General features: G+C 57.5%; 1 protein-coding gene across 3 annotated transcripts in view; it reads right to left on the bottom strand.

Annotated features, from left to right (window-relative positions):
• Positions 1–5,568: 5,568 nt before the first annotated feature.
• Positions 5,569–25,881, bottom strand: part of FUBP3 (far upstream element binding protein 3) — a 51,072-nt gene continuing 30,759 nt past the window's right edge. For 2 of the 3 annotated variants that reach the window (XM_047829447.1, XM_047829448.1), the window contains exons 7-19: positions 25,623–25,785; positions 24,376–24,474; positions 21,248–21,352; positions 20,094–20,196; positions 19,148–19,248; positions 16,927–17,068; positions 13,189–13,349; positions 12,313–12,386; positions 12,002–12,050; positions 11,719–11,795; positions 9,278–9,349; positions 7,858–7,985; positions 5,569–6,933 (exon numbers count right to left, since the gene is read on the bottom strand). In XM_047829447.1, the coding sequence (XP_047685403.1) occupies positions 6,884–6,933; positions 7,858–7,985; positions 9,278–9,349; positions 11,719–11,795; positions 12,002–12,050; positions 12,313–12,386; positions 13,189–13,349; positions 16,927–17,068; positions 19,148–19,248; positions 20,094–20,196; positions 21,248–21,352; positions 24,376–24,474; positions 25,623–25,785 (1,324 nt within the window). In that variant the 3' untranslated portion in view covers positions 5,569–6,883. Of the gene's footprint in view, positions 6,934–7,857; positions 7,986–9,277; positions 9,350–11,718; positions 11,796–11,969; positions 12,051–12,312; positions 12,387–13,188; positions 13,350–16,926; positions 17,069–19,147; positions 19,249–20,093; positions 20,197–21,247; positions 21,353–24,375; positions 24,475–25,622; positions 25,786–25,881 lie in introns of all 3 variants that reach the window. The other variant, XM_047829449.1, reaches the window with a different exon arrangement.

The following is a 25,881-nucleotide window of genomic DNA, read 5'->3' as shown; positions in this document are numbered from 1 at the left end:
AGCGTCCGACTTCAGCCAGGTCACGATCTCGCGGTCTGTGAGTTCGAGCCCCGCGTCGGGCTCTGGGCTGATGGCTCGGAGCCTGGAGCCTGTTTCCGATTCTGTGTCTCCCTCTCTCTCTGCCCCTCCCCCGTTCATGCTCTGTCTCTCTCTGTCCCAAAAATAAATAAAACGTTGAAAAAAAAAATTTAAAAAAAAAAAAAAAAGTGTGTATAACAAATGGACAGCAAACATAATTAATGGCGAATTATTAAATGTGTTCCCGCCGAGATTACGGATGAGACCAGCCAGGATGCCCTGTCCTTACTACTTTTGCTGAACTGGAGGCTTTGGACAGGGCAGTGAAACAATCGATTTAAAAAAAAATTTTTTTTTTCAACGTTTTATTTTATTTTTGGGACAGAGAGAGACAGAGCATGAACGGGGGAGGGGCAGAGAGAGAGGGAGACACAGAATCAGAAACAGGCTCCAGGCTCTGAGACATCAGCCCAGAGCCCGATGCGGGGCTCGAACTCATGGACCGCGAGATCGTGACCTGGCTGAGGTCGGACGCTTAACCGACTGCGCCACCCAGGCGCCCCATTCGATTTTTTTTTTAAATGGCACAAAGATTGGAAAGGAAAAAAATAACACCACTGTTATTCGTGAAGGCCATGATTTAGAACAAAGAAAATCCAAACGAATCTACAAGCTATTAGACTTAATAAGGAATTCAAATAAAGTCATTGGAATCCAGGTCAAGAAACTTAAAAACTACTTTTCTAAAACCAGCGACAAAGAAATGAAAAGCGACATTTAAAAAGTACCATTTTCTAGGACCCTGATCACTTAGGGAGGTGGTTTCGTGGTAGGGTTTTTTTCTTACAGTCTAATTAATTACTAAGCAGTATCCTTTCAATTATGATAGTTGCCTGTCTACACGGATTAAAACACTGCAAAAAGAAAAAAAAGTACCCCAGTTATTTATTTGTTTGTTTATTTTTGAGAGAGAGTGTGAGCAGGGGAGGGACAGAGAGAGGGGGACAGAGGATCCCAAGCAGGCTCTGGTCTGACAGCAGAGCCCAATGTGGGGCTCGGAACTGTAAACCGTGAGATCACGACCTGAGCTGAAGTCACTCAACCGACCGAGCCGCCCAGGCGCCCCCCCCCCCCCTGTCATCCTTCTCCCATCCGACTCCCCCGCAGTGAACTGAAGGTACATGGATTTTTCTGGAGTGTCGTGGGAACTCAACAAAGTGGCTACGGTGAGTACAGCTGGGACAGCCTGGGGCTCAGGTCCCTGCCTCCCAGGGGGTCCCGATTAGAGAATCTGATGCGAGAGGGCGAGACACAAAGGATCAAACTCCTTCTCCGTGTGCTTGCAATAGGATTGCCTTGAACATCAGCTTTCAGGCCAGAATGGAGCAGCCTTGATCCGCACCCCCGCGCGCTGGCCAGCCCACACATCTGTGGCACACGGCGATGTGTGGTGTGTGTGTGTTTGGGTGGGGTCCTGGCTTCTCCCAGAGTTGCCCCACCTGCCCACGAAGGCCGCTCTTTCCTAACGGCCTGGCCGCCATGGCTTTGGGGGACCAACAAACTTGATCTGGGGCTCCTAGAATCCTGGGGGAGACCGGGAGAGCCAGAGAGAGGGTCAGTAGCGAGGCTGATGCCTTTTTCAGATCGCACAGTCAGCCCCTGGCACTCGCCGCGGAATGGGAAAAGCCACTGGAACAGTCAGAGGTCCTGGACTCAGTCATTACCATGAGCTGCCATGTTTTGGGTGCTCATCACGAAGCAGATGTCAAGTGCTCTACATACTTGTCATTGAATCCTAACTCAGCCCCTGGCCAGGTGGATAGTTCTCAACCCCATGCTGCAGTTGAGGGAGCTGGGGGCACGGAGTGCTGAATAATGTGCCTTAGGTCACAGCGGTGGGGGCAGTGCTCACACCCAAGCTCGAGTGTCGGTGCATTTATACCCTCCACGCCGCTGCCGCAGTTACGCTCTATAAAGTCTCCCAGAAGCTGAATCGGGGAAGAGGGCACCATCGCTCCCAGGGGAGACACAAGGTTAGGTCCCTTCACGCCTCTGGCCACAGCGTTTCACCCACCGGCACGTAACCGTGTTTAATGCGTGTTTAAAGACACCTTATCTGGAGGCGCCCGGCTGGCTCTGTCGGTTAAGCGTCCGACTCTGGATCTCGGCTCAGGTCACGATCTCACGGTCCGAGCGTCGGGCTCTGTGCCGACCGTGCGGAACCCGCTTGGGATTCTCTCTTGTCTCCCTCTCTCTGTCTGTTCCTCCCCGGCTTGTGCGCTCTCTCAAAACGAAAATAAGCAAACTTCATAAAACAGTAAAGACCCTTATTTGGGGCGCCCGGCTGGCTCAGCCGGAGGAGCGCGTGACGCTTGAGCTTGGGGTCATGAGTTCAAGCCCCACGTTGGGGTGTAGAGATTAAATGAAATAAATAGGTACAAAAAAATACAAACACCTTATTTCATACATATTGTCGGTTCACTGACACCGACTGCCTGCTTGTACTTAGGACTATTGGACGGCACCGTGCTCAGGGCCATTTTCAGCAGCGAAACCACCCACAGGAAGCACAAACGTTGCAAAACCGTGGCACTGAATAGACCGCCAGACGGACACTTGCCTACAGCCCCAGAGCCGTGACGGGCAGGCAGCACGTTGCCTCTGTTTCCCTCGGCGAGAGACCCGTGCGTCGCGCAACTCCGATTGTATTTTTTTGGCCGAGAACATCCACGGAAGCGCGGTGGGTGTTCATCTGGAGATTACACACAACCGTTGGTGAGCAGGGGCATTCGTAAATGCGGAACGGAAGACAACGGTCGGCTGTAAGGGCCTCACAGGGCCTGGCCCACGGTCGGCGCTCAACGCTAACTTTCACGGCCACTCCCCCACCATCTTGGCTGCCTCGCTTGGCGGTCCTGACGCTCCTGTGGGCTCTCGAATGCAGCCCTGGATGAGCACAGCATAGAACTTGGCACAGAACCGGCCCCTCCACTTGTCTGAACGAGGGCAGGGCATCTGGATGACCGCTGAAGTCACGCGGGGCCCTCGGCTGTGAAATGGGAAGGACCCTCCTGTCTCCCCTCCAAGACATGGAGACCTTCATCCGTCTCCTCTGGGAAGGGACCAGAACTCCCTTGCTAGATGCTGCTAGAAGTCCCTCGGGACAAAGGCCAGCAAGGAGCTTTGTTGTTACGGGGGTTCCTCGACTTCCCCTTCCACCCCACGCCAGGCACGGACCCAGGGCCAGCACCCCCCGCGGAACTGAATGTCAAGCCACTTTCTGGCCATTAATCTCTAAGAGTCTGTTAGGACCATTTGCATTAGCCTGTCTAAAAAAAAAAAAAACAAACCCGGCTGGGTCCCCGGGGACCAGAAGTGGGGCTCGGAAAACTGTGCCATCGCAGCCGGCTGGGAGCTGAGGCTCCGTGGCGTCCAAACGCCCTCGTGGGCGGGGTGCTGTCTCATGCCATCTGGGCCCCAGCCCCAACCCGACTGTGGGGGCTGCAGGGCACCATGGACGGTCACCCCTGAAAAGGGACACTGAAAAGATGGCACCCCCCCCACCCGCTGAGAGGGCAGGGACGTCGATGGAGCACGCTGTCGGGAGCACTCCCCACCCCCAGCCCAAACTCTTGGGTCGTTCGGTAACAGCCCAGCCCGGTCCTTGAACACTGCCCTGGGGAGGCGGGCCGAGGCCAAGTCCGGGGGCGTGTGGTGGTGGGTGGGGGGGGGGGGGCAGGGTTCTGGAGTCAGACTGGGCACCCGCCCCACCCCCGCCTCCCCAAACCCAGACTGTCCTTCCAGTGATGACCGTGCAGCTTTCTTAATGGAACGCAATCGCTGAACTTGGTACATTTCGAGCACTTTGGCCTTCCTTCCAGGACACCAGACAGCTGATGAAAACCCTCTTCTGTGGGCGCCATGTTAATGAAGGGCCAAATTTCATATGCTTGCAAACTTTCCCCCCTGCCTCCTGCTGCACTATACCCCGCCTTCCCCCGCTTCAATAAAAGGTTGCATCAGAGACAGAGAGAGAGAGAGAGAGAGAGAGAGAGAGAGATTTCCATAATTTATAGTATGGGCATTTCACTGGGGACAAACGCTAATCTGTACTTACCGATACATTTAAGAAAATGCATCCTCCCGCAAGCCTGCACCATTTACGACTCTTGGCACGAACCGCAATGCTCAGTCTTCAATTAAGGGACACCTTAGGGTTCATTATCACACAATCGCTCCCTGTGAACCATGCCAAATGCTGTTTTGGCACAGAGCTTGGAAGATGAATTAGAAGGAAGTCTTCTCTGTAATGCCCTCTCCCCAATTCCCATTCCCATCATCAGCGTTTATGCCCTCCTCCCGCCCGCCCCTCCTTCTTTCCAAGTGGCTTTTACTATTCAATTTCTCAACGTCAAACTCGATTCTCTAGAGGTGTAGTTAAAGATGCCACATCTTTTTGTCTTCCGGCTCTCAACAGGCCTCCGCACGGCTGCCGTCCACACCCCTTTTCGGCCTCGAGGAGCCACAGATGCTTCCCCCCACCCCCCTTAGAGCTTGGGGTGGAGAAGAGAAAAGGGACCCACACTGGAAACGCACGCACCCCCCCCCCCCCCCCCACCGAGGGTTCTACACGGGGTGCTCGCAGCACCGGGCGTCTACACGAGGCAATGACTCACATGTAAAGCTAGCGGCCGTGGGAGGGCGTTTTCAAATATTAAAAGTCGGGAGCTGTGTTCAGAGCCCGTTGCTTTAACCGACCGGAAAGGAAAGGAGGGAAGGAGAAAGTGGAGTACAAGGCTCCTCTGTCTTCCTCAGTCCCCTCTAGAGCAGGGCCCACACGGTCACGCCCTGTCCTGAAACGGAACCTGTGGGTAAGGACCCCCCCCGCCCCCGCTTTTGTTTCCTTAACGGGAACACGGGAAGAAGGCACATTCGCTGGGGCTTTCCGGGTCTCCCAGCCCCCGGTATCCCTCGGCGGGGCTCGGGGCCCCGGAGGGAGCGGCCGGGCAGCCTAGGACAGCGTGGAAGGCAGGCCAAGGGCACCGGGCCCAGAGCAGCCCTGACGTCCCCGGCCTGGCCGCCCCGCGTGCCCGGGAGGGGTGTGGGGAGGCGGGCGGGTGGAGGGAGGCTGTGTGCCGACTCAGTTTCGGGAAGCGTGCTGATCTGGCTGCAGAGCTGGTCACAACCTCCCTTCGATGAATCTTCCGGCCCCACTTAGCATGACAGCCGTGAGGAAACTCGCTATTGACGTCTCGGTGTCACAGCCCCCCCGGCCAGATGGGACAGGTAAGAGGGGCTGGTGGTGATCGAGGCTCTCCCGTCAGTCAGGCCGTCCGCTTCTGCGAAGCCTTTAAAATAAAATGAGCTTAACGAGCCGGGCCCCAGCTACGTCGGGCTGATGTTCGCGCAGGACGAGCTGGCTACGAACTGCAAGAATCTTTGCTCGATTTTATGGCCGGGGGCAGGGGGCAGGGGGGCAGGGGGGCAGGGGGGCAGGGGGGCAGGGGGCAGGGGGCCGAACGAGCGACAGGAAAGCGAACAGACTAAAAATACTTCGCCCACAAGACGTCTTGTGGAAATTTTATTATATAGAGTGTAAAATGAATTGTCAGTCAAATAAAAAGAACGCTTTTTTTTTTAAACAACATGCATAACATTTTCCAATTGCCTTTTTTTTAATAGTTAGACATTTCAAGCATTATAAGGAAAATAAGGAGAAAAAAAGAGACTGTAACGTCGGTACATTTCAAACGGAATGTCCCTCAGATCAATGAAAAATGCAAGGAAAAACAGCTTCGATTCCGTTTTTCTTTCCTTTAAAAATACATGTTATCTGTACAAGATACACTACGGTAAACGTCGGAGATCATATTATCCCTTTTATTAAATCAAAATCATTTAATTCATATTGTGGTTAATACTAGATTTATTTATTCGTCTAGTTAATTTGACAAATATTAAGAAAATATCTCAAAGGAAAAAGGAAGGAAACACCTTGGAATTAAAAAATAGTTACTACATTTTTACGCGGTTTAATGTGCCACAGTGTTTGTTAAAAGTTATATCGGATTTCTTTTTAATATTAAAAATAACAGTATTTATATTTCTGAGAGAAGAGAGAAAGGTTTTTCGTTTTGTTTTTAAAACCAGCTTGGAGGTCTTAGATACACAGTTGCAAATGGTAATGGAGACACGAAAAAAAACGTATGCTAAACACAAGAACATTTTATATTACCCCTTTAGCACTCTAGAAATTATACAAACCCTATAAAATGCCCCCTCCCAATCCCTGTTGGACAGCAATACAATTCTCTGTCTCAATTCAGAATCCACATAATTAATTACAATACATAATAGTTCAGTTTTTTTTAAAAAATGCAGTAAAACCAGACAGCCAAGATACAAGAAATTAGAAGTAAAACATTTAATGAATTTACACATTTAAGAATATTTAAATACTGTTTAAAAATTTTTAAAAGAATTTGTTACATACCACCTAAGATTTCCAAGCCACTTTCTGTCGCAACAGAAAAAAAAAAAAAAACAAAACACCAAAAAACTGTAAATAAAAAGACGCGCGACGAAACGAAACGAAAACACACCGTGTTGAAATGTCACTGCTCTGAGGCACATTCGGGTGCCTGAATCTGTAGGCACTGCTCCAAAAAGAATCCCAGAGCTTACACGTTTGAAATAACAAACAAGAACAATGAAACAGAAATTATCAGCCGTTTTTAGTAACGAATTTTTCCCGATTTTTAGAAAAGTCCTGTTAATCTAAATATAGTGTTTCACAGAACAAAACAAAAGTTCTTCATCAAAAGGTTTGCAAATCTATAAACCTCTGTTACAAACGGGTTTTCGCTCACAACGATTTCGGGGAGAAGAGCACTGTGGGCCGCCGTCCTACTGCTCCTGGGGAAGGAAGGGGACAGAAGTTAGTCTGTGAGGCCACCTCTCATGTCCTCGTCTCTGTCGGCGGGGGGTGACAGGTCACCCTCCCCCCTCTGGCCCCTCAACAGGCGTGGACACACACACACACACACACACACACACACACACACACACGAGCCAATGTCTCCGCGCCACGGGACCTGGCCCAGACAAACCCTCTCCTGAACAGGAGGTCCTGGGCGGCTCTCCAAGCAAGGGACACCGCGGTGTGGGGCAGGGGAGCGGGCGCGAGAGAGCTGTCCTCGGCCACCCGTCAGCCCCGTCCCCTGTCTCCACGGGGCCCCGGGCACAGAGGGCCAATTTTGGCGGTGAGATGACCGGCGAGCTTTGGGCCCGGGGCCTGTGGTGACCGACACGCCGTCCACAGGGACCTGGCTGGCGTCGGGTCACCTGAAAAATGCTCTGTGGGAGGATCTCGCCACGTTCCCTACGTTAATAAGAAACCGGCTTCTGGCTTCTGACCGGACGAGAGCCGAGCGGGTTTCCGCGCGGGATGAAGGCCGGGCGCCCTGCCCTGTCGGGCCCGCAGACGCTGCGGACTCACCCTCCTGTCTCCCGCCCCTCACCGCTGGCCGGGGCCAAGGGTGACAGTGAGGCCACGCTGCCCTCTTCAAGGACCGTGACCCCCACGGTCCCTACCGTGACACCAAGCCCGCCTCGGGTCCTCCGTCTGGGCGCACTCCCCGACAGCCGGGGAAGCTGAGTGCCACTCGGCACCGGGCGTGAGGCGCCTTCCTCCCAGGGGCTGCCCAGCCAATCCCTCCCCCGCTTGCCCCAAACCCGCTCTCTCCGGGGCGAGGAGGGGGCCGGCGTGGCCGTGGCCGGGCGCACACCCAGGCTCCGGGGAAAGGGGCTGGGGGCCGGGCCTGCTGGCTGGCGACGCACCTGGCTGTGGGCCTGAGCCTGTCCTAACGTCTGCCCGTAGAACGCGACCTGCTGTCTGTAATATTCGGCCCAGGCCATCGTGTAGTCCGGCGGGGAGCTGGCCGGAGGGGCAGCGCTGGCGGCGTGACCTGACCGACAGAGGAGAGGACAGGGGTTACCGGGGGCGGACACGTGGCGGGGGGAGGTCGGGGACACTGCCAGCTTGGAGGGGTCCCTTCCCAAAGGCTCGGGGGCGGCCGGAACAGGCGCTGGACGTCAGCAGGGCCGGGGCCGGGGCGGTCGGGCGCGGCCCGCGTGCCTGCCGCCAAGAAGGTGTCATTAGCCTCGTGCTCCTGGCCCAGCTCCGCCCCTACGGGACCCTCTTGTCTGTCTTCTCTCCAGAATCACCTTCTCTGCACCTGTCTGCCTGCCCCGTCGGCTGCCAGTGCCAGAGAGACAGAGAGAGACAGAGGGAGGGAGGGAGGGAGGGAGGGAGGGAGAGAGAGAGAGAGAGAGAGAGAGAGAGAGAGAGAGAGGCGGGAAGAGGGAAAAGAGTGTAAGTACCTGGCTTGGGTGTGGGGTGCACCTGTGCGGAGGGGCCAATCCCACCAGGGCTGGAAACACAGGCCCACATATGTCTGGGAGTCTAGACTCGGGAGGTCTGGGGAAGACGGGGCATCTGGCCTGTCAGCAGGTGCTTGGGGTGCCGATAACCTCCCTGACCCCCATCGAAGTCCCTGGAAGGGCTGTCCACCTGGTGATGATCCCAAACACCAGGGCGAACATCTCCTCAGCGGCCTCTGACCTGAGCCGCTCCAACCAGCAGGTGACACCCTTCGAAATCAAGGCACGTGAGCCGTCTTCCCCGACAGCCACCGTGGCTCGGCAGTTTCGCAAACACATACAGAGGATGTCGCACGAATTTTCAATGAGTTATTTGGGGGCTTTTCTGGTTGCTGTTCCCAAATCTCTTCCTTCTCTCGTTAAAAAGATGGGTTTTGTTTCTGGCACAGCCAAGAAAATGAGCTTCCTCGAGGCGGGAGGCCAGCACCTCAACACCCCCTCCAATTTTAGACTCCCGCCCTGAGTTTTGTTCTTCCTCTTCCCCACCCGGAAACGACCAGAAAAAGCCGGTCGCGGAAGAGGACGCCTGGCTGGTCTGAGTCCTGGCCAAGTGGTTCTAAAGGGGGCGGCCGAGGCAGGGAGAGCCGGCCCTGAGCTGTCCTCAGGCCCTGTGGCATCCAGAAGGGGTTGGGGGGCGGGGGGGACGTCTCCTCTGACAGACACACAGGGACCCGGGGAGACAAAGGCAGGACTGAGATCGAGTCACACAGGGAAAGCGTTGAAGAACAAAGGTGACGGGGAGGCAGGGCCGACGGAGCCTAAGGCGTGGGGCCTCTGGGCCCAGGGCTCTGCTTGCTCGGAAGGCCATCGCACTCACTCTGTTTTTTGTAATAGTCTTCCCAGGCCTTGCTGTAGTCGGGCTGGCTGCTCTGCGGCTGGCTCTGCTGGCCTGTGCGGAGAACACAAAGGGTCAGGCCCCCGGCGCCGGGCCCGGCTCTGCGCTCGCTCCAGGCCCTGTGGCCCGGGAAGGCGGCAGCAGGCTGGCCGCGGGGACAGGCCGACGGGCCAGACGGGTGCGACTACGGTCCCCGTAAGGGTGGGGCCGGGCGGGACGGCTGTCCCCCCCCCCACCGCGACTGGCGGGACCGGCCTGGACCCTTCGGGCGGAGATCCGAGCTGCAGGGAGCCCCGGGGCCGGGGCGACTGTGTCGGAGGCTCCCCGAATCGGCCGTCAAACGGGACAGAAGATCCAAGTGGTGCTGCCCGCACCCTTCCCCTGGCCCTTCTGTTCGAGAATTGGCGGCTTTCACCCTGGACGAGCAGAGTACAGGGAAAACGGCCCAGAGACTGCCGCGGTGAGGACGGGAAGACGAGGGCCACACGGCAGAAGGGCCGCGGGCCACCCCGTGCGCCTGATCCCAATCTGGCTTCGCGCCTTTCCGGGACAGGAGCGGAGCGGGAGAGGAGGCGCGTGGGGTCGCGTCCAGTGCACTCCCCGGGGTGTGTGCTCTGTGTGGTGCGGGCCGCGAGGGCTGGGCTGCGGAACAGGGTGGCAGCGGCCAGCCCCGGGCGTGGAGGGACGCGAAGCCTGGAGCGGGGCGACAAGTCGGGGCCTTCCTTTCTGCCGAGGTCAGGGCTGGCTTTCGCGTCACCTGCTAAGACCCCTGAAGCGTCCTGTTTTCTGTCACCATTGCAGTTGGCGGCCGGCAGGCAGCACGTGCTATGGTGCCCACGTTCACGGCAAAGTGTCTTCCCCTCGAGTTAATTTACTGCATCTGAGGAGGGGTGGGGGTGGGGGCGGGGCAGTCTGTGTGTGGGGCTCGGGAAGAAGTGAGGTGGGGGGAACGGAGGGGAGAAGACCACCCCCATCCTCCCGGTGGGGCAGGAAGGGACTCCGGACGAGGCCGGGATTGGAATGAGGCAGTTTCGGAGGCCGGGGGGGGGGGGGGGGGGGGGGGGGGGGGGCGCGGCACCAAGGGCTCCTCCGTCAGACCCAGAGGGCTGGCAACGGCGAAGGCTGGGAACGGCGGCAGGAAGCCAGGCCCCGACGGTGCTTTCTTGGACCCGTCCCGCGTGCCTCTGCCAAGCCCTCCTGGCCAACCTGGGCCGAGGCGGGCGGCCGGGCTGGGCCTCCGCGGAACCGTGGCCCCAGGGTCAGCTCCCCTCCGGAGGGACGCCATGGCCCCTGTCACTTGCCCCAAGTCTAGGACTTTCTCAGAGTCTCGGTCCTCGACGCTGGGGCAAATGTGAACCCGACCCGGGTCACCTCCTGTCCTGAGGGCCCTAAAGCTGACCGGCACAGAAGGAAAGAAAACGGGAAGAGGCTCTGGGACAAAGCGGGCGCCGTGAAACCCGGGCCCGGCGGACACCAGGCGGGGCGCACGAGTCGGCGGGACAATTCTCGATGGTATCCCGTGCGTTTGAGACGCCTCACAAATACCGCGGAAGAAAAGGAACGACAGAAGGCAAGCGTGCCATCTCAGACCTCCCGGGTACGGGGGGAATGCAGTCTAAACCCTTCGTGCCACAGACGACCAGACGGGGGCCCAGAGAAGGGGACCGTGCGGAGGGCCGCCCCGAGTCGGCTTCCACGCGGGCTTGTCCAGCCGCGCCCCGGGGGGCGGGAGGGGAGCCCAGAACGCGGGCTCGGGCCCTCGGGGGCAGAGCCGCAAGGACCTCGTGCAGACAGATCACAGGACCCTTTCCAAACACAGGCGGCCGCTTCAGAGGGCCCCACATCTGAGGGTGAGCTTTTTGTCTCGTTCTTGTTTTCGAAGGCTGTACCAGCAATAAAGCTCGGGAGCGACTCAGGAGGCCACGTGGGGGCCGGAGGGCGGGCTGCGGGGGCCCCTCTCTTACAACCAGCTGTCGGGAGAGGCATCACCCGGCACGGCACAGCTCATCCTCCGGCAAGTCCAGGAGGTAGAAAGAACAGCCTTTCTAAGACCGCGCTGGAGACGAGGAGGGGAGATGGTCACCGTGGGGAGCCACGGTGGGGAGTGGGCGGGGAGCCCCGAAAGCGGGCACAGCCTGGGGGAGAAAGGAGGGCAGGGCCAGGCCCAACCCCCAGGCCTTCCTGCCCGGCGGTGGGAGCAGAGCGGACAGGAGTGCGGCCCTGAGAAGGACAGAGCGGAAGGGAAAGGCAGCCCCGAGAGGTGGACGGGAGGGAGCCGGCCGCTCAGCCGGGCAGCCGCCGAGACCCACACACACTCCGTCTCCGCAGGGCCTGCCGGCGGCTCCCCAGCCCGCGTGTCAGACACAGCAGGCCCTCGGCCTCCGCGCGGCGCGCACGGTCCCGCCTCCTCCCGAGTCACTTACTTGGGACCTGCTGGGTGGGCTGTTGCCACGCCTGGTAGGTGCTGCCCCATCCCTGGGTCAGGAAGGCCGGAGGACCGCTGGGAAGACGAGAGGGTCATTCGTCCCAGAGCAGGTCACACCCCCTCCTCCTGGCCTGGGGCCCCCTCCCGCCACGCCGGCCTCGCCCTCGCCCTTCGCTGCTCCCCCGCCCCCTACCGGCAGTGGCCGGGGCCCCGGTGCCACCCGTCCCGACGGAGCGAGAAGTCACCCACCTCACAGGGGTGCTGGGGGGGTTTCCGTTCACCTTAGCAGCGATGCTGGGGAAGCAGGCCGAGCTCCTCGGAGGAAAAGCACTGCAAGAAAGTGAAGAATCAATGAACACAGTGCCTGAGGGCCTGGGCCGGGAGGCCCTCCGCCTCCAGGAAGGCCTCCGGGAAGGCTCTCACCCCGGGACCGCTCAGCGGGCTACGAACAGGCTAGACACAGAGGGGCCAGCGGACAGGGCCAAAGGGATGGGACCTGCCCACACCCAGAACTTCAGGCTACTGGCTGGCCCTCCCTGGAAGCAGCTGGAAAGAGAGAGCCTCTTGAGGCAGAGACCGAGGTGAGACTCACTGTTGATGAGGCGCCGTGGGCGGCTGGCTGAACGGGCTCTGTCCGAAGGCTCCGGGTGCTCCCAGACTGGTCCCCTGTCATGGGCACAGAGGGAGCTCTCACTGCCTGCGGGCCGCACCTCCGCCCTCTGCCCAGGCCCACCCCGAGGCAAACTACCGCTTTCGGGGAGACAGAGCCGAGGGAGGTCAAGACACCCTATGACGCTCACTAGCCTTGCTTCCCCACAGTGGACTTTTTCTGCAGAAACGGCTTCTGCCCCGTGGAGTGACCGATACCACACGCAGCCAACGCTGGCACCGCCACAACGGCCCTAGCGTGTCACCCTGGGGGTCGGGACCAACCTGCTTGACTCTCCCGTCAATTTAGGCTGGCCCATGGCTCTTTCTGCCATTCTACGTCCCCTCTGAGGTGAGCAGTGGCCAATCTGTCCTCCATCAACACTCCCTTTCTTTATCTGCCTTGAGGCGCCTGAAACTAAAGCCAGAGTCAATGAACGCTGCAGGGCCGGCCGCCAGGGCCAGGCCCGCGGGAGTCGGGGCAGCGCCGGGGGGAAGGCTGCTGCCCGGGCTGCTCATCTAAGCCTGTGGGGCGCACGGCTCTGGGCCTGAGCTGCTCAGCTGTGGGGGCCTTGGGGAGACCTGCCAGAGGGCTTCCTTCCTCGCCTGGCACCCCCCCGCCCCGCCCCGGGCCCCGCCCCCCCCGCCCCCCCGCCCCCCCCCGTGGCAAAGCGGGAGGGGTGGCCCTCACGGCACGCGAGGGCCGGAAAGCACAGAAGTACGAGCTTCTGGGGGAGGAGCTTCTGGGGACCTGTACCCGGGACACCCCAAAAGGAAACCCAGCTCTCGTCACGCCAGGTAGGGAGAACCCTGTACGTACACCGACTTTCTCATCTATGAGCTGTCTGGCCACCTCGATCTGCTGAGGGACGCCCCTGATGGTGAATACTCGCAGGCTGGGGTCGGTGCTGGGGGGGGGGTTCCGCTGGAGCTCCACATGCGCTCCCGACTGCTGATTTATGCTTTTGATGTTCTCACCTCCTGCGGGCAGGTGGACACGAGACACAAGGATAAGCGGCAGTGGGGGCAGAGCCGGACATTCTGGAGGATTCCGCCGTGGAGAGGAGGGAAGGGCGGGGCCCGCGCCCCAGCCCTCGCCCGGGAGAGAAGTGCCCTCGGTTTACTCCGAACCGGTTCTGAACACCAGGGCCCTCTCGTCTGCAAAACCGGACTCGTGAGCGAAGCTGGTCCTTCCCTCCGAGCCAGGCTGAAGCAGACACCGCGGGGCGCCCGGATGCACTCGAGGGAGCTCGGCCCTCCCAGGCCCAGGGAAGGCACCCCATCCTCCTCGTACAATGGGGGCCCCCTGAGCCCCGGCGTGGGCCGCCTCGCTGCAGTTCTCCCCCCTCCACAGGGCCAACAGACGGCCTCCGGCTCCAACAATGCCTGGAGCCCACTCGGGCGTCCAACGTCCCATCTTGTCACTGCTCGGGTCCCTGCCTCCTCCGTGGGCGGGGGTGGGGGTGGGGGGGGGGGCAGGTCTAGACAGAGAAGCAGCCGAGATGGGGGTCACAGGGGCCTGGGTGGAGCGAGGTAATGAAAATTTAGTTGGACTCTTTGAAAAACCCGTGAGAGTTCCAGTCTCTTAATGAGATTTGCGTAACAAAGGCTCCAGCAGTGTCACAATGGTGTGATTCTTCTTTAGAAATTTCACAGAACTTACAGATCGGTCCTGCTCCATTGGGGGGGTGGGGGGGGGGGGGGCGCGCGCAGAGTATGAGGAAACTTGGGAGCAGAGTTTTGCGAATATTAGAGAAAGACAGTCTGTGGAAAATCTGGCGCAGGAGACCAGAGAGCCCCAAGTGATGAAAAGCAAAGACCGAAGGCCAGTCTGTGTCGCCCCACCCGGCCCGGAGTCAAAACCGACCTCAGATGACATCTGTCATTTCATGGTAACACGTCCACCATCCTTCCTGAGCTACAACCGGCCCCCTAGCCCGCTGCTGGGGCAAGTAGACAAGGAGGGGTTCCCAAGAGCAGGCCCAGCCTGTGTCTTATCTCGTCCTCGACGGGACGCTGTGGGGCCAGGAAGCAAAGACGGAGCCGGGGTCCCACCAGGCTTCCTGAAGGCGGGCACCACAGGAAGGAAACCAGGAGGCTGATGGCCTTCGGAGAGAGGGCCTGGTGCAGATCGGCTGGTGCCTATGTCAGTTTAGTTGAGGGTGGGCTTCAATTTAAAAGCAAATGAAAAAGCACTCCGCAGACCGACGGGTCGGGACGTGCACGTGAAGTTCTGCTACAGCTCCAGAAAAGCGTCCCTGCGTTTTCCCCCTCGAGCAAAGGGCACTGACCAACGTGGAAGTCACAGCAAGCCTGCCCACAGCGGCTCCCCCGGCCCCCGGGTAGAAGCGAGCCCCTCCCAGCCCCAGAACTGCCGCCCCCCGCTCCCGGGTCGTGAATTTATTTTCTCTGCACCATGACACGTGAACAGCTTTGCCAGTCCTGGGCAAAGTGTCTCTGGGGCGCAACAAAGAGAAGAACGGGCCGAGGCCCTGAGTCCCCCCCAGACGCCGCGGGGTTCTCGGGTTCTGGAGGCAAGCGCACAAACTGCGCGTGTGTCTGAGGCCGAGCCCAGACCGGCTGTCCTCCGCCGGGCCCCGGAGCAGCGGCCCCGCAGGCCCCGATCCCGGAGGCCCGGGCAGCACGCTCGGAAGGTGAAGAGGCACCACAAAACCGCACGGGGCCGGAAGGAGTTAATTTAAGTTCACCTTCCTTCAAAATGAGGTCACCAGCTTGGCACATGGTGGCTGTCTAGAGACGCATTCGGCAGCCTGTCCATTCTTCCACCTGATGGGGGGCAGAAGCGACCCACCAGCGGCCCCCCGGCTGGACGTGAAATCGTAAAGCAATTAATCAAACCTGCTAAAAGGCCCGGCTGACAAGAGCAGGGCTGGCCACACTATCTGTCACCACTGCTGTATTTATCATGGAAATCCAGCAGGGGCCCCGGGAGGCGCAGCGTCTGTCCAAGGGCTGGAGCCGGGGGGTGGGGGGGGGAGCTGGGCCTGGCTGCCCGTGGCTCCCTCTCCTGCCTCCCTCACTCACCCTCACCACGCGCCTCTCCGAAGAAGGCGCGCCCCTCACACCAAGCCCCCGTGTGCGGCGTGCGTGGCGGGGAGAGAGACCCTGCTCGCCGAACCCTGGGTTATCGAGGCTGCTGTCGGAGCCCCGGGACACAGGATCGGTCACCGCCTTGCACTGCTGTCACCTTCCTGGGGGAGTCGCCCAGCGGGACTCTGGCGGGGACACACGACGAGGGGCCGTTTGCCCGCACCCAGGTTTCACGGACTCCGGGGAGCGGTCACAGTAAAGGCGGCGAGATTCTGCCAGTCTAGAGGAGACGCACGGTCAAACCTCGCTGACAAAACGGTTCTCAAAAGGCACAGAAACCTAGATCTGATTCTCAACCTACGGGCACCTACTGGTTTTCATCTCGCAGCAGCCAGGCCGATGGTCCGGGGGGGCGGCTCTGACTTAACACAGCATCTGGGCAGCTGATAGTATCCACTAAAAGCTCATCAGCACGTATCCCCTGCCGGGAAATTAAAACGAACCCACGCCGTTCCTGCCACCTCCGAAAGGTAAACAATCTAAGAGACGACGGGAGATAAACATTTGGCAAGAGCACACACACAAGCGCGTACACACTTCACGGGCAGGGCTAAGCGCAGACTCCAGAAGGTGACCGAGAGGCTCAGGAGGGCGCGCGCAGGCGCACGAGCGCGCGCTAAGGCAGCCTCAGCTCCCCGTTGGAGACGTTCTCGGATCACGCGCCGTGGATCCTTAGCACGTCTCCGACAGGTCAGGGAGGGCTGGTGGTCGCGGACACTGGAGAAACCCTGGGGCGGAGCCTGTCTCTGCGTCCCCCACAGGTTGTCAAACGCGCACGTGCTGCCCCCGGCGAGGCTCCCCCGAGGGCCCACGGACGGTACCCTCACGGAGACACCTTCGCCGCCGCAGCGATGTCTGCCTGCTCTTCCCTTGCTCGCAGGGAAGGGTGGAGAGGGGCCACACCAGCCGCCAACGAGGGTTTCTTGCTAACACTCTCTACAAAGCCCAGAAACCACGATCCCATCAGTTTTCTCTTCCCCTCCGCGGGGTGTCTGCTACTCACGGGAGACGGGCCGAAAACGTAAAACACCATCCTCCCGCGTGTCCACAGGGCCCAAGTGCCCACGCCCGCTAAGGACCGGAAGTGACATGCTTGTCGGACGGCACTCTTCACTTGAGGAACGATCTTAACCGTTCCTCTAAGTTCCTCAGAGGGAAGCGAATCGCCGATCAGTCGATCGGCAAACGCCAAGAGGCCCCTCGCCCACAACCGGCGCCTGCTCTGCTGCCAGTGGGTCTTCCTCGCTGTCTGTTCACACACGGGAGCCAACGATTAGCTCTGCCCGTGTTCGTGAGAAGACCCGACCCGGTCGGGTTCCCGCGGAAGGCAGCAGATGCCCCAGACCCTGCACGTTGGGTCGAGTGCGGCACACAGACCCGCCCGCGCGCTCTGGAGGGACCGTACGGGACCCGTCTGCTGTCGGAGACCCCGGTGCCTCCTCCTTACCTTTGCCGATGACGAGGCCGCACTTATCCGCCGGCACGGTGTACGTTATCTCCTGGACGCCCCCGGGGGCACCCACGCTCCAGTCGCCACGGCCACGGCCTCGTCCTCTGGCCACCGCGAGGCCTCCGAAGCCGTCTCTTTCCTGGGAGGGAAGCAAAGCTCGAGTGACGATTTCTGCCACTGCCACCGGGACCACTTTTCATCTCCGGGGAGGAGGTGAAGTGACGGGATGGAATCAACGCCACGCATTAGAACCTGAGCACCTTTTCACATTTCAGATTCTGAAGTGCTCTCTTAAAGCCGGAATTAACACCAATCACAGGCGCGTTCAGGGAGGACGTGTGCAGGCTAACGTGGGCGGCTACATAAACAGCCCTGAACCATCCAACCAAAACAGGCAGTCAGACATAAACTCCGGTGTCTGAGGCCCAGCGCCCCTCTGCTGGGCAGTCTTTGGGACTGGGCCCTACAGTCCAGGTATCAGGAGCCAGTTTTCTCCTCCACGCCGAGGCCGAGGGAACAAGCCACGCGGCTGGGCCCGTGGTTTGGGGGCGGAGCGGCCTCTGACTCCTCACGCTGCGCCCCCAGCAGAGAGCACATCCCTCAGCCAACACCCTAGGCCAACACCCAGCAGAAGGTTCCTTTCCCTCGGGGGCAGCCAATCTCATCGGAGGTCCTGGTCCTCTGAGTCACTCTGGAGCTGCAGCATTTAAAATCTTCTCTATCTGGTTTGGTTTTTTAACGTTCATTTTTGAGAGACAGAGAGGGAGAGAGCGAGCGAGCAAGCGGGGGAGGGGGAGAGAGGGAGACACAGAATCCAAAGCAGGCTCCAGGCTCTGAGCTGTCAGCACAGAACCCCACGCGGGGCTCGAACCCACGAACCATGAGGTCACGACCTGAGCTGAAGTCGGGGGCTTAACCGACTGAGCCAGCCAGGCGCCCCCTCATCTTCTTTATCTGTTGAGGGCAAACCTGGTCCAGCTGAGAGCTCCTTCACGGAAGGGAGAAGCTGAACAGATGTTCAACACAGCGGACAAACGTTCGGCAAGACCTGCCTCTGCTGACAAAGAGTAAACGGAGCATTCACCCAGAATCTAAACCAGCAGAAAGCGGAGATGATTGGAGTGCCTTTTTCCCTGCGCTCGGCTATTACGAGTCGCAAACAGCGAGTAAACGTGGCGATTTTAGGGACGGACGTTAAACGCGTGCCCGCTCGCACACACGCGCGCGTGCATGCACACACAGAGCCAACTCCCCGGCAGGTATCAGATTCTCGGAGGTGCCGCTTGTGCCTCCGCAGCTCCGGGTCCGTAGACGCTTCTCTGCTAAAAAGGATGCTGGGCTCACGGAGGGATTCTCTTCTGAGATCATCTGATCCTAAGAATCGCCCATAACTCCAGAGGAAGCCCAAGCCCCTCTCCGAGGTGTGCTGACTCGGGGAGTCTGGGGAGGGGGCTATAAACCCGTAACTTCAGCACGGACGCTTGACGGCTTGGGGGACCCCGCGGGCGGCACGGCCCGACGCGCACCCCTCGGTCTGCGGGGGAGAGGACGCGGCCCAGGGAGATGCGGGGACCGGTCCCAGCTCGCGCGGCTCACAGCAGAGCTGGGCTGTGGTGTCCAATCCCATGCCTCTCTCTTCGGCTCTAGGTGTTTTGAAATTTCCCTCAGGGGACATGCCGACCGACCCAGCTCGGCCACAGCGACTCCCAGGGCACTTCACAACCGGGGCGCGGGTGGAGATGTTAACGGTGTCACACACGCCTGCTCACGTCCCCGAGACAGAGATGTGTGCGGAATCCAGGGCCTGAAGGCAGCCCGAAGACCTGGGGGGTCCTGAAGTGCTTTCTGAAGCGAAGATGGGAGTTCGCCGAATAGTCCTGTGCCCAGTGCACCCGATGGCTGGAAACCTGGCGACCTGCACTGTACTTCTCGAGATAGTTCCCACAGCCAGGAACTTACCAAATGAACAAAAGCTAGATCCTGGGACAATAAAGTCAGGAGAGCGAGAAGCTAGCACCAAAAAAAACAGGAAGGCAGGAAAAGGGCAGAGGCAGAGAGGCTGCCGGCTGTGCCCCCAGAGGCAGGCAACCGACAAGAGACCTGGGTTCCAGAATGTGACCGAGAGGGCGCGACTGCTCTGTGGTGCTGTCCCGAGACCCTGGCTGGCACTATCAGCTTTTGCAGGGGACATGTCCCAACTCCAGAGAGCCGGACTCACCTGGGCTGTAAGAATAAGCTCGTTGATGACGTGTGCTGCGTGCTGACACCGATCTGGGGGCCCCATGACTTGTGCGGCTCTCTCCGGACTAACACCATCGTCTGCCGAACAAAGGGAGAGACTGGGTTAGAAAAAGCCCAAATGTAACTTGGAAACAAAGGTCAGTCTGACTTGCGATCGATATTCCTACCAAATGCGCAGAGAAACGTATGTGTCTACCTCTTTTTACACCGTCTATGCCAACACTCACTTCTCATGCAATTCTAGCCATTTTATTATTATTTTTAATCTTTTTATTTATTTGTGAGAGCGAGTGGGGGTGGGGCAGAGAGAGGGAGGGAGATGAGAATCTGAAGCAGGCTCTGTGCTGTCAGTGCAAAGCCCAATACGGGGCTCGAACCCACAAACCGTGAGATCATGACCAGAGCCGAAGTTGGACACTCAACGGACTGAGCCACCCAGGCGCCCCAAGCTATAGCCATTTTAAAAAGATATCATTACAGAAACAAAAAGCAGTTAACGCGGAAGAAAGCAGAGTTGAGGTATGGCAATGTTTCCAAAAATCAGCACACTGCAATGTTTTCCCATCTTCAGGGAAATTAAGACAATGTAAATAATTTTGCTCCTGAAGGCAAATCTACAACATTTAAGGAACTGTCTGTCCTTCGTTTTAAGATATTAGTCCTTTTTCAAATGGTTTTACCTTTAAATGATGAAGTCAAAATAACAGATTTTTTTTTTTTTTTTGAAGGCTTTACTTGACCAAATGGAAAGTTGGAAACGCCATGAGGGCCCAGAGAAAGCTGGACTGGTATTTTGGTAATAGAATAGGGGAGGGGGGCACGGAGAGAACACACGCATGAGCTAAGTACAGAGTCTTTGTCTCGTTAAGCGCGTTTATAATGCTTCGCGGCACTAAGGGTTTTTGAGAGTCATCAAAACCAACCTGGCTTGAACTGAATCCTCACCCCGGCATCATTCTGAATCTTTTTGATCATCTCCCCATTTCTTCCTATTACAATCCCAACAGCAAACCTCGGCACAGACACCTGCGAGCACAGGGAAACAGAACCTGATCAGCGCTGTCTGCAAATCGGTTGTTTCTTAAAGGGCACATTAAAAAAGGAAAAAAGACAAAGAAAAGAAAGAACAGACAACTTGATTTTGACTGTAGTGCCTTCCTGGAAATGATATAATGCAGCACGTTTCTCCCTCTTAGGAAAAGGAAAAATACCATGGTTGACGATGGCATTCCTGCCTCTTAAGTATATTCGATCGAAATAGTTACGAAAATGAAGCAAAGCAAGATAAACCTTATCAAAAAACAGGTTAAAAATGGCAACCTTATCTTCCCAATTCTCTGAAATAAGCACAAATGTACCGTGCACAATGATTATACTAACGGTCCGTGAAACGTTTTCCCAGCCCTTCATTCTTTTGTCCGGTGAAATATACAGAACACAGTCTTTATCATCGTAACCATTCCTAAGTATACAGTTCAGCGGCATTAAACACTTGCAACGTTACGCACCCATCACCGGTCTCTATATCCCCCAAACCTTTTCATCGCTGGCCCCCAGAACACCGTATTCTATTGAACGGAGACTCCTTCCGTCAGCCCTGGTCACCTCTCCTCTCCATTCTGTCTCTATGCACTCGCCCATTCTAGGCACCTCGCGTAAGCGGAATCACACGGTATTCATCCTTTTGTATCTGGCTTATCCTACTAAGCATGACGTTTGCAAGGTCCACCCACGGGGCTGTGGATCTCAAGATTTCATTCGAAAGGAAAGCTTCTCATCCCGTTCTTCCAAGCCAGGCTACATCACGACGCAGAGCACTGAGAAAATCTGGGCTCTGGTCCTCACCTGGGCAGCAGGAACACCTCACAACCCAGAGGAATGGCCCATTTCCCTGCAATGCAGGACGGCTGCTATGCCCCCCACCGCCTGGCTCCTCCCCCTACGGCTGGGTCCTTCCTCACACCCGCCCCCCGGCTGCCAAGGTGAGATCAAAGCGTGGCCTACGATCTGAAAGCTGGGCCCAAAGCTAGGCCCGTCTGCCTGGGAACTAACTAACCAGCCGGCCGGTCAAGCATACCTCTATGCTGCCTCCTCCCACGCGGGCGTTGAAGTCACCGCGGACGCCTCGGAAGTCAGCTTGGTCCTTCTCCCGGATGATCTCCAATACCATTTCCCTTGCTTGCTGCGTAAACACAGAGCAAAGGCATTACGGAAAACAAAACCCTAAGGAAAGACACGACACCAGGGGAAATTTCAAGATCAGACCCTGTTAAGTTGGGCGGAAAGACTCAGAAGGCGCTTGCTTGGCCGTGGGACAGCTCCCTTCTTGCATTACAACAACACGAGACAGAGGAAGGCTAGTGAGGGTCACACCGATCAGATCGTAGGTGATGTGTTCCTTACGTTGCCCAAGATACCCACACGGACCAGGGCCCACCCTCTTTTAAGCCACAGTCGGATCAGCACATTTGTGCTGGGTCGGAGCTTAAGACGGCCCTGAGGCATTTTGGCACACTGTCTCTTTCGGAGAGCCCTGTGGGCAGGTTCCACGGAAGAGAAGACATTACAAGACACCCCATCACAGAGGAGCAACAGGGACACAAAGGGAAAAGGCCAGCCCAGGGAGCCCGGAAAGACCTGCTAGTACCCAGAGATCAAATACCCCAAATACAGGCAAGACTGCCTCCCAGGCCTGGCAATCCTGGAGGCACGTCCTTCCTCTCCCCACAAACGCACTGAAGCCCAGCCGGCCCCACGGGAATCTGCCCTAAGCACCAGCCGTGCAGAACAGCTCAAGGTCATGCGGGAGCCCACACTGCACCCTGGTTCTGGTAAACCCAAACCAAACCAGAAAGTCCCCAAAATAGCGATTAAAGTCTTCTGACATTTGGAGAAATAGGGAGTACAGACAGGCTGTAAGAGGATGTTAGGGGACTGCTGTTACGTTCTTAGGCCTGGTTTTGCGGAAGTTAGTTCGCAGGAGAGACGTGTTGCAGGATCTACGGGCGGACAGTTTTGACACCCGCCACTAACTTACAACTGGCAAGGAAGACGTAAGTGAATAAATAACACACACACACACACACACACACACACGCACAGACACAAGTGTGGTAAAATGACAGGCCGGATGGGGCTACACAGGTGCTCACTCTTCTCTCTTTTCAACGTGTCTGTAAGCTTGAAGTTTCTCATGATAAAAAGTGGGGGAGGATATGGGCGCCGGGGTGGCTCAGTCGCTTAAGTGTCCGACTTCGACTCAGGTCATGATCTCGTGGTTCGTGAGTTCCAGCCCCACGTCGGGCTCCATACTGACGGCTCGGAGCCTGGAGCCTGCTTCGGATTGATTCTGTGTCCCCCTCTCTCTCCGCCCCACCCCTGCTTGTGCTCTGTCTTCTGTGCTCTGTCTCTTTCAAAAATGAGCAAACATTAAAAAAAAAAATAAAACTTTTTTTAAAATGGGGGAGGGGTACCTGGGTGGCTCAGGCAGTTGAGCATACGACTTCAGCTCGGGTCGTGATCTCGAGGCTCATGGGTTCGAGCCCCGCGTCGTCGGGCTCTGTGCTGACAGCTCAGAGCCTGGGGCCTGCTTCGGATTCTGTGTCTCCCTCTCTCTCTGCCCCTCCCCCACTCACACTCCGGCTCTCAAAAATAAATAAGAACGTTAAAAAAATTTTTTTCTTAAGTTGGGGACAGAGAGAAAACAAATGAACAATAATTTATACTAAATATAGCAAAGAGACAATTTTCAAATAAAAAAATGCTAAAAACCTGTTGTAGTTATTCTCCTGCAAATTTCTGAAGCGTTAACAAAATAAGCTCTTTGCTCTGGTATTCTTTTCATAAAAGAACCAGAAGTTCCAACAGAGAAGGCAAGCCCACCTGCAAGCAACTGAAGAGGTGAAAAGCCCTGGGAGGAAAGGCCCCTGGGGGACCTGGGCCCACCTGAAGGGTGGGAAGGGCTGTGTCCCTGACTGGAGCCTACGGAAAGAGACCGTTCTAATCACTGGCCCTCAATCCTGTTTTAAAACCATTATTCTACAGGGGCTCCTGAGTGGCTCGGTCGGTTAAGCAACCGACTTCAGCTCAGGTCACGATCCATGGTTTGTGGGTTCAAGCCCCACATCAGGCTCTCTGCTGTCAGCACAGACCCCGCTTCAGATCCTCTGTCTCCCTCTCTCTCTGCCCCTCCCCTGCTCGCGCACACACTCAGGCTCTCTCAAAAATAAATAGGTGAAGGGGCGCCTGGGTGGCGCGGTCGGCGAAGCGTCCGACTTCAGCCAGGTCACGATCTCGCGGTCCGGGAGTTCGAGCCCCGCGGCGGGCTCTGGGCTGATGGCTCGGAGCCTGGAGCCTGTTTCCGATTCTGTGTCTCCCTCTCTCTCTGCCCCTCCCCCGTTCATGCTCTGTCTCTCTGTCCCAAAAATAAATAAACGTTGAAAAAAAAAATTTTTTAAATAAAAAAAAAATAAAATAAATAGGTGAAGGGGATTAAGAGGCACGAACTTGCACTTATGAAATAAATAAGTCACGGAGTTGAGTAGTACAGCATAGGGGGTCCAGTCGATAATGCTATAATAACCCTGTATGGTGACGGTTATGGACGGTGGAGCCGCCCCTTCAGCTCAGGTCATGACGGTTTCCAGCTAAGCCCCTCCCTGCTTTCGGAAACGGGCTGCCCTCTGGGGCTAGGAGCTCAGGGCACAGGACTCTTGCTACGAGGACACACACGTGCCCGTGGGGTGCTCACCTCCTGCCTGAGCCGGAGGCCTTGCGAAAACGGGCCGAGAGAGAACAAGCGAGGAAGAGCCAAACAGAGCCGGCACCCGAGGGGACCCACAGGCCACCACGTGGAAAACTGCATCCAATCGGTGCAACAAAACCATCTTCGTTTATGGGTAAGTGACCCATAACACAGCCACCATCCTCATGGGGCCCCTGGGCTCTCAAATATGGCCAGCGTGAACGAGGAGCTCGATCACTGAATCCGAGTTCATTTAAATGGCTGCCTGTGGCCAGTGGCTCTGGTGTAGGCAGTACAACCCCCGAGCCCTTCCACCATCACACCTGGTTTGGGACAACGGCTGACCTTAAATAAGGGACCATCCAGTTTTCGAACTTCCCGAATGATGTAAAAGCCCTGCACGTCCTACCAGGTGATACCCCCACACCCGGGGCCTGCCCGATTCACGGTGTCTTTCCTACCTGTACTTTGAACGGGTCCCCGGTGATGCGGAGAGGCTTGTCTGCTCCCGTAGGCAACGGGCCGTCCTGGATCATGACCATTTTCACACCGGTCCGCTCCTGTGGGGGCAGCACGCGGTATGGCCCTCACCGCCACGAAGGAGAATGCAGTGCCGCACGAGGAGCAGGGCTGGGCCACGTCCCACCCACCACGAGGCGCTGTCCCCGAGGATGCCGGCATACAGGCCACGCCAGAGAGCCTCCAAGCGCGAGACGGAAAACCGGTTCCCCAAACCCTCCTCCTTTCCTGGTCCCCAGAAGATCCCAGTTCAGTGAGCAATTTTTATGTAGGGCCCTGCGTGGACGTCCTCTCGCTGGGGCTGGTGTGCAGCTCTGAGAAGCGGGTGCGACCGTTTCTCTCGTTCACTGCTGGGCGGGCTCTGACAGCAAGTCGCCGGGACTTCCAGAGCGGGAGGGAGGGAGCAGCAGGCGGGTTCCGGCTTCCAGAGCTCTGGAGCCCACGCACAAGCGTGCCACCTGTCCGGAGCCTGGGCCACGAGAGGGCACCCACGGTGGACCGGGACCCCTGACCTGCCACTTCGAAAGCCCAAAAGTTCGGAAATAAAAGTCTGCTCCTAACTCATTTGGCAGCAAAGCCAGCCTGAGGTCACGGAAGCCTATTTCTAGACCCTTCCCTCACTGAGCGTGACCGTCATTGTGTTTGGCTATGGAAACAGGCATCGGATTACAGGGTGCGGTCCCGGAACTTGCCGGGGCTGTTCAATTCCGAAACACGTTTGGCTCCCCAGGTCTCTGATGGGGGATCCTGGAACAGAAGCAGCTAACATCCACGGAGCATCTGCTCAGTAGCAGGCTCTGGGCTGGGGTCTTGAACAAACATAAAATCACGAGTATCATTTCAGCTTCTGGACAACAGTGAGGCAGGCACTTCCCTGCCTTTACGGACGAGGACTCCCGAGTCCTCGAGATACACAGAAACGTATTTGAGATCACACAGGTAACGAGGGGGCGTACGGCTGGCTAAGAGCCCCAGCTCTGGACACAGCCTTTTCATCTGAGATGTGGTCATTTGGTGGTAAAATCCTAGCAGAGCGTCACTGCCCCAAGGCCGTGGTTAAGTTCGGGGAGCTGCAGGACTCGGCATCACGGCGGGCCTCAGGCCTGGCCAGGGTAAATGTTCAGAAAAGCATCTGTCCGGCGATGCTGGAAGGTCTGTTTAAGCGCCGCTGTGCTAAGGGCTCACCTACCTGCAGCTGCTTTATTGTTTCCCCTCCTTTGCCGATGACCAGACCCACTTTAGACGCGGGGATAAGAATTTCCTGGATGGTGCTATTGCCGTCTATGTCGTTATGAAAGCCAGGTCCATTCCGACAGCGATCCACAATCTGCCCCAGGAGCCGTTTGGCTTGTCTTTGGGCGGGAAGAGAATCACAAGAGAAGGAGCATTAAATGAATGCGCTAGGCACCCACGAAGGGGAAACAGCACCGGGGGGAAGAACACGAAGG

The sequence above is a fragment of the Prionailurus viverrinus genome, chromosome D4, assembly GCF_022837055.1.
Source record: "Prionailurus viverrinus isolate Anna chromosome D4, UM_Priviv_1.0, whole genome shotgun sequence".
Lineage (NCBI taxonomy): Eukaryota > Metazoa > Chordata > Mammalia > Carnivora > Felidae > Prionailurus > Prionailurus viverrinus.
Note: the sequence above shows the minus strand (reverse complement) of the source record. Positions and strands in the feature narration are given on the sequence as shown.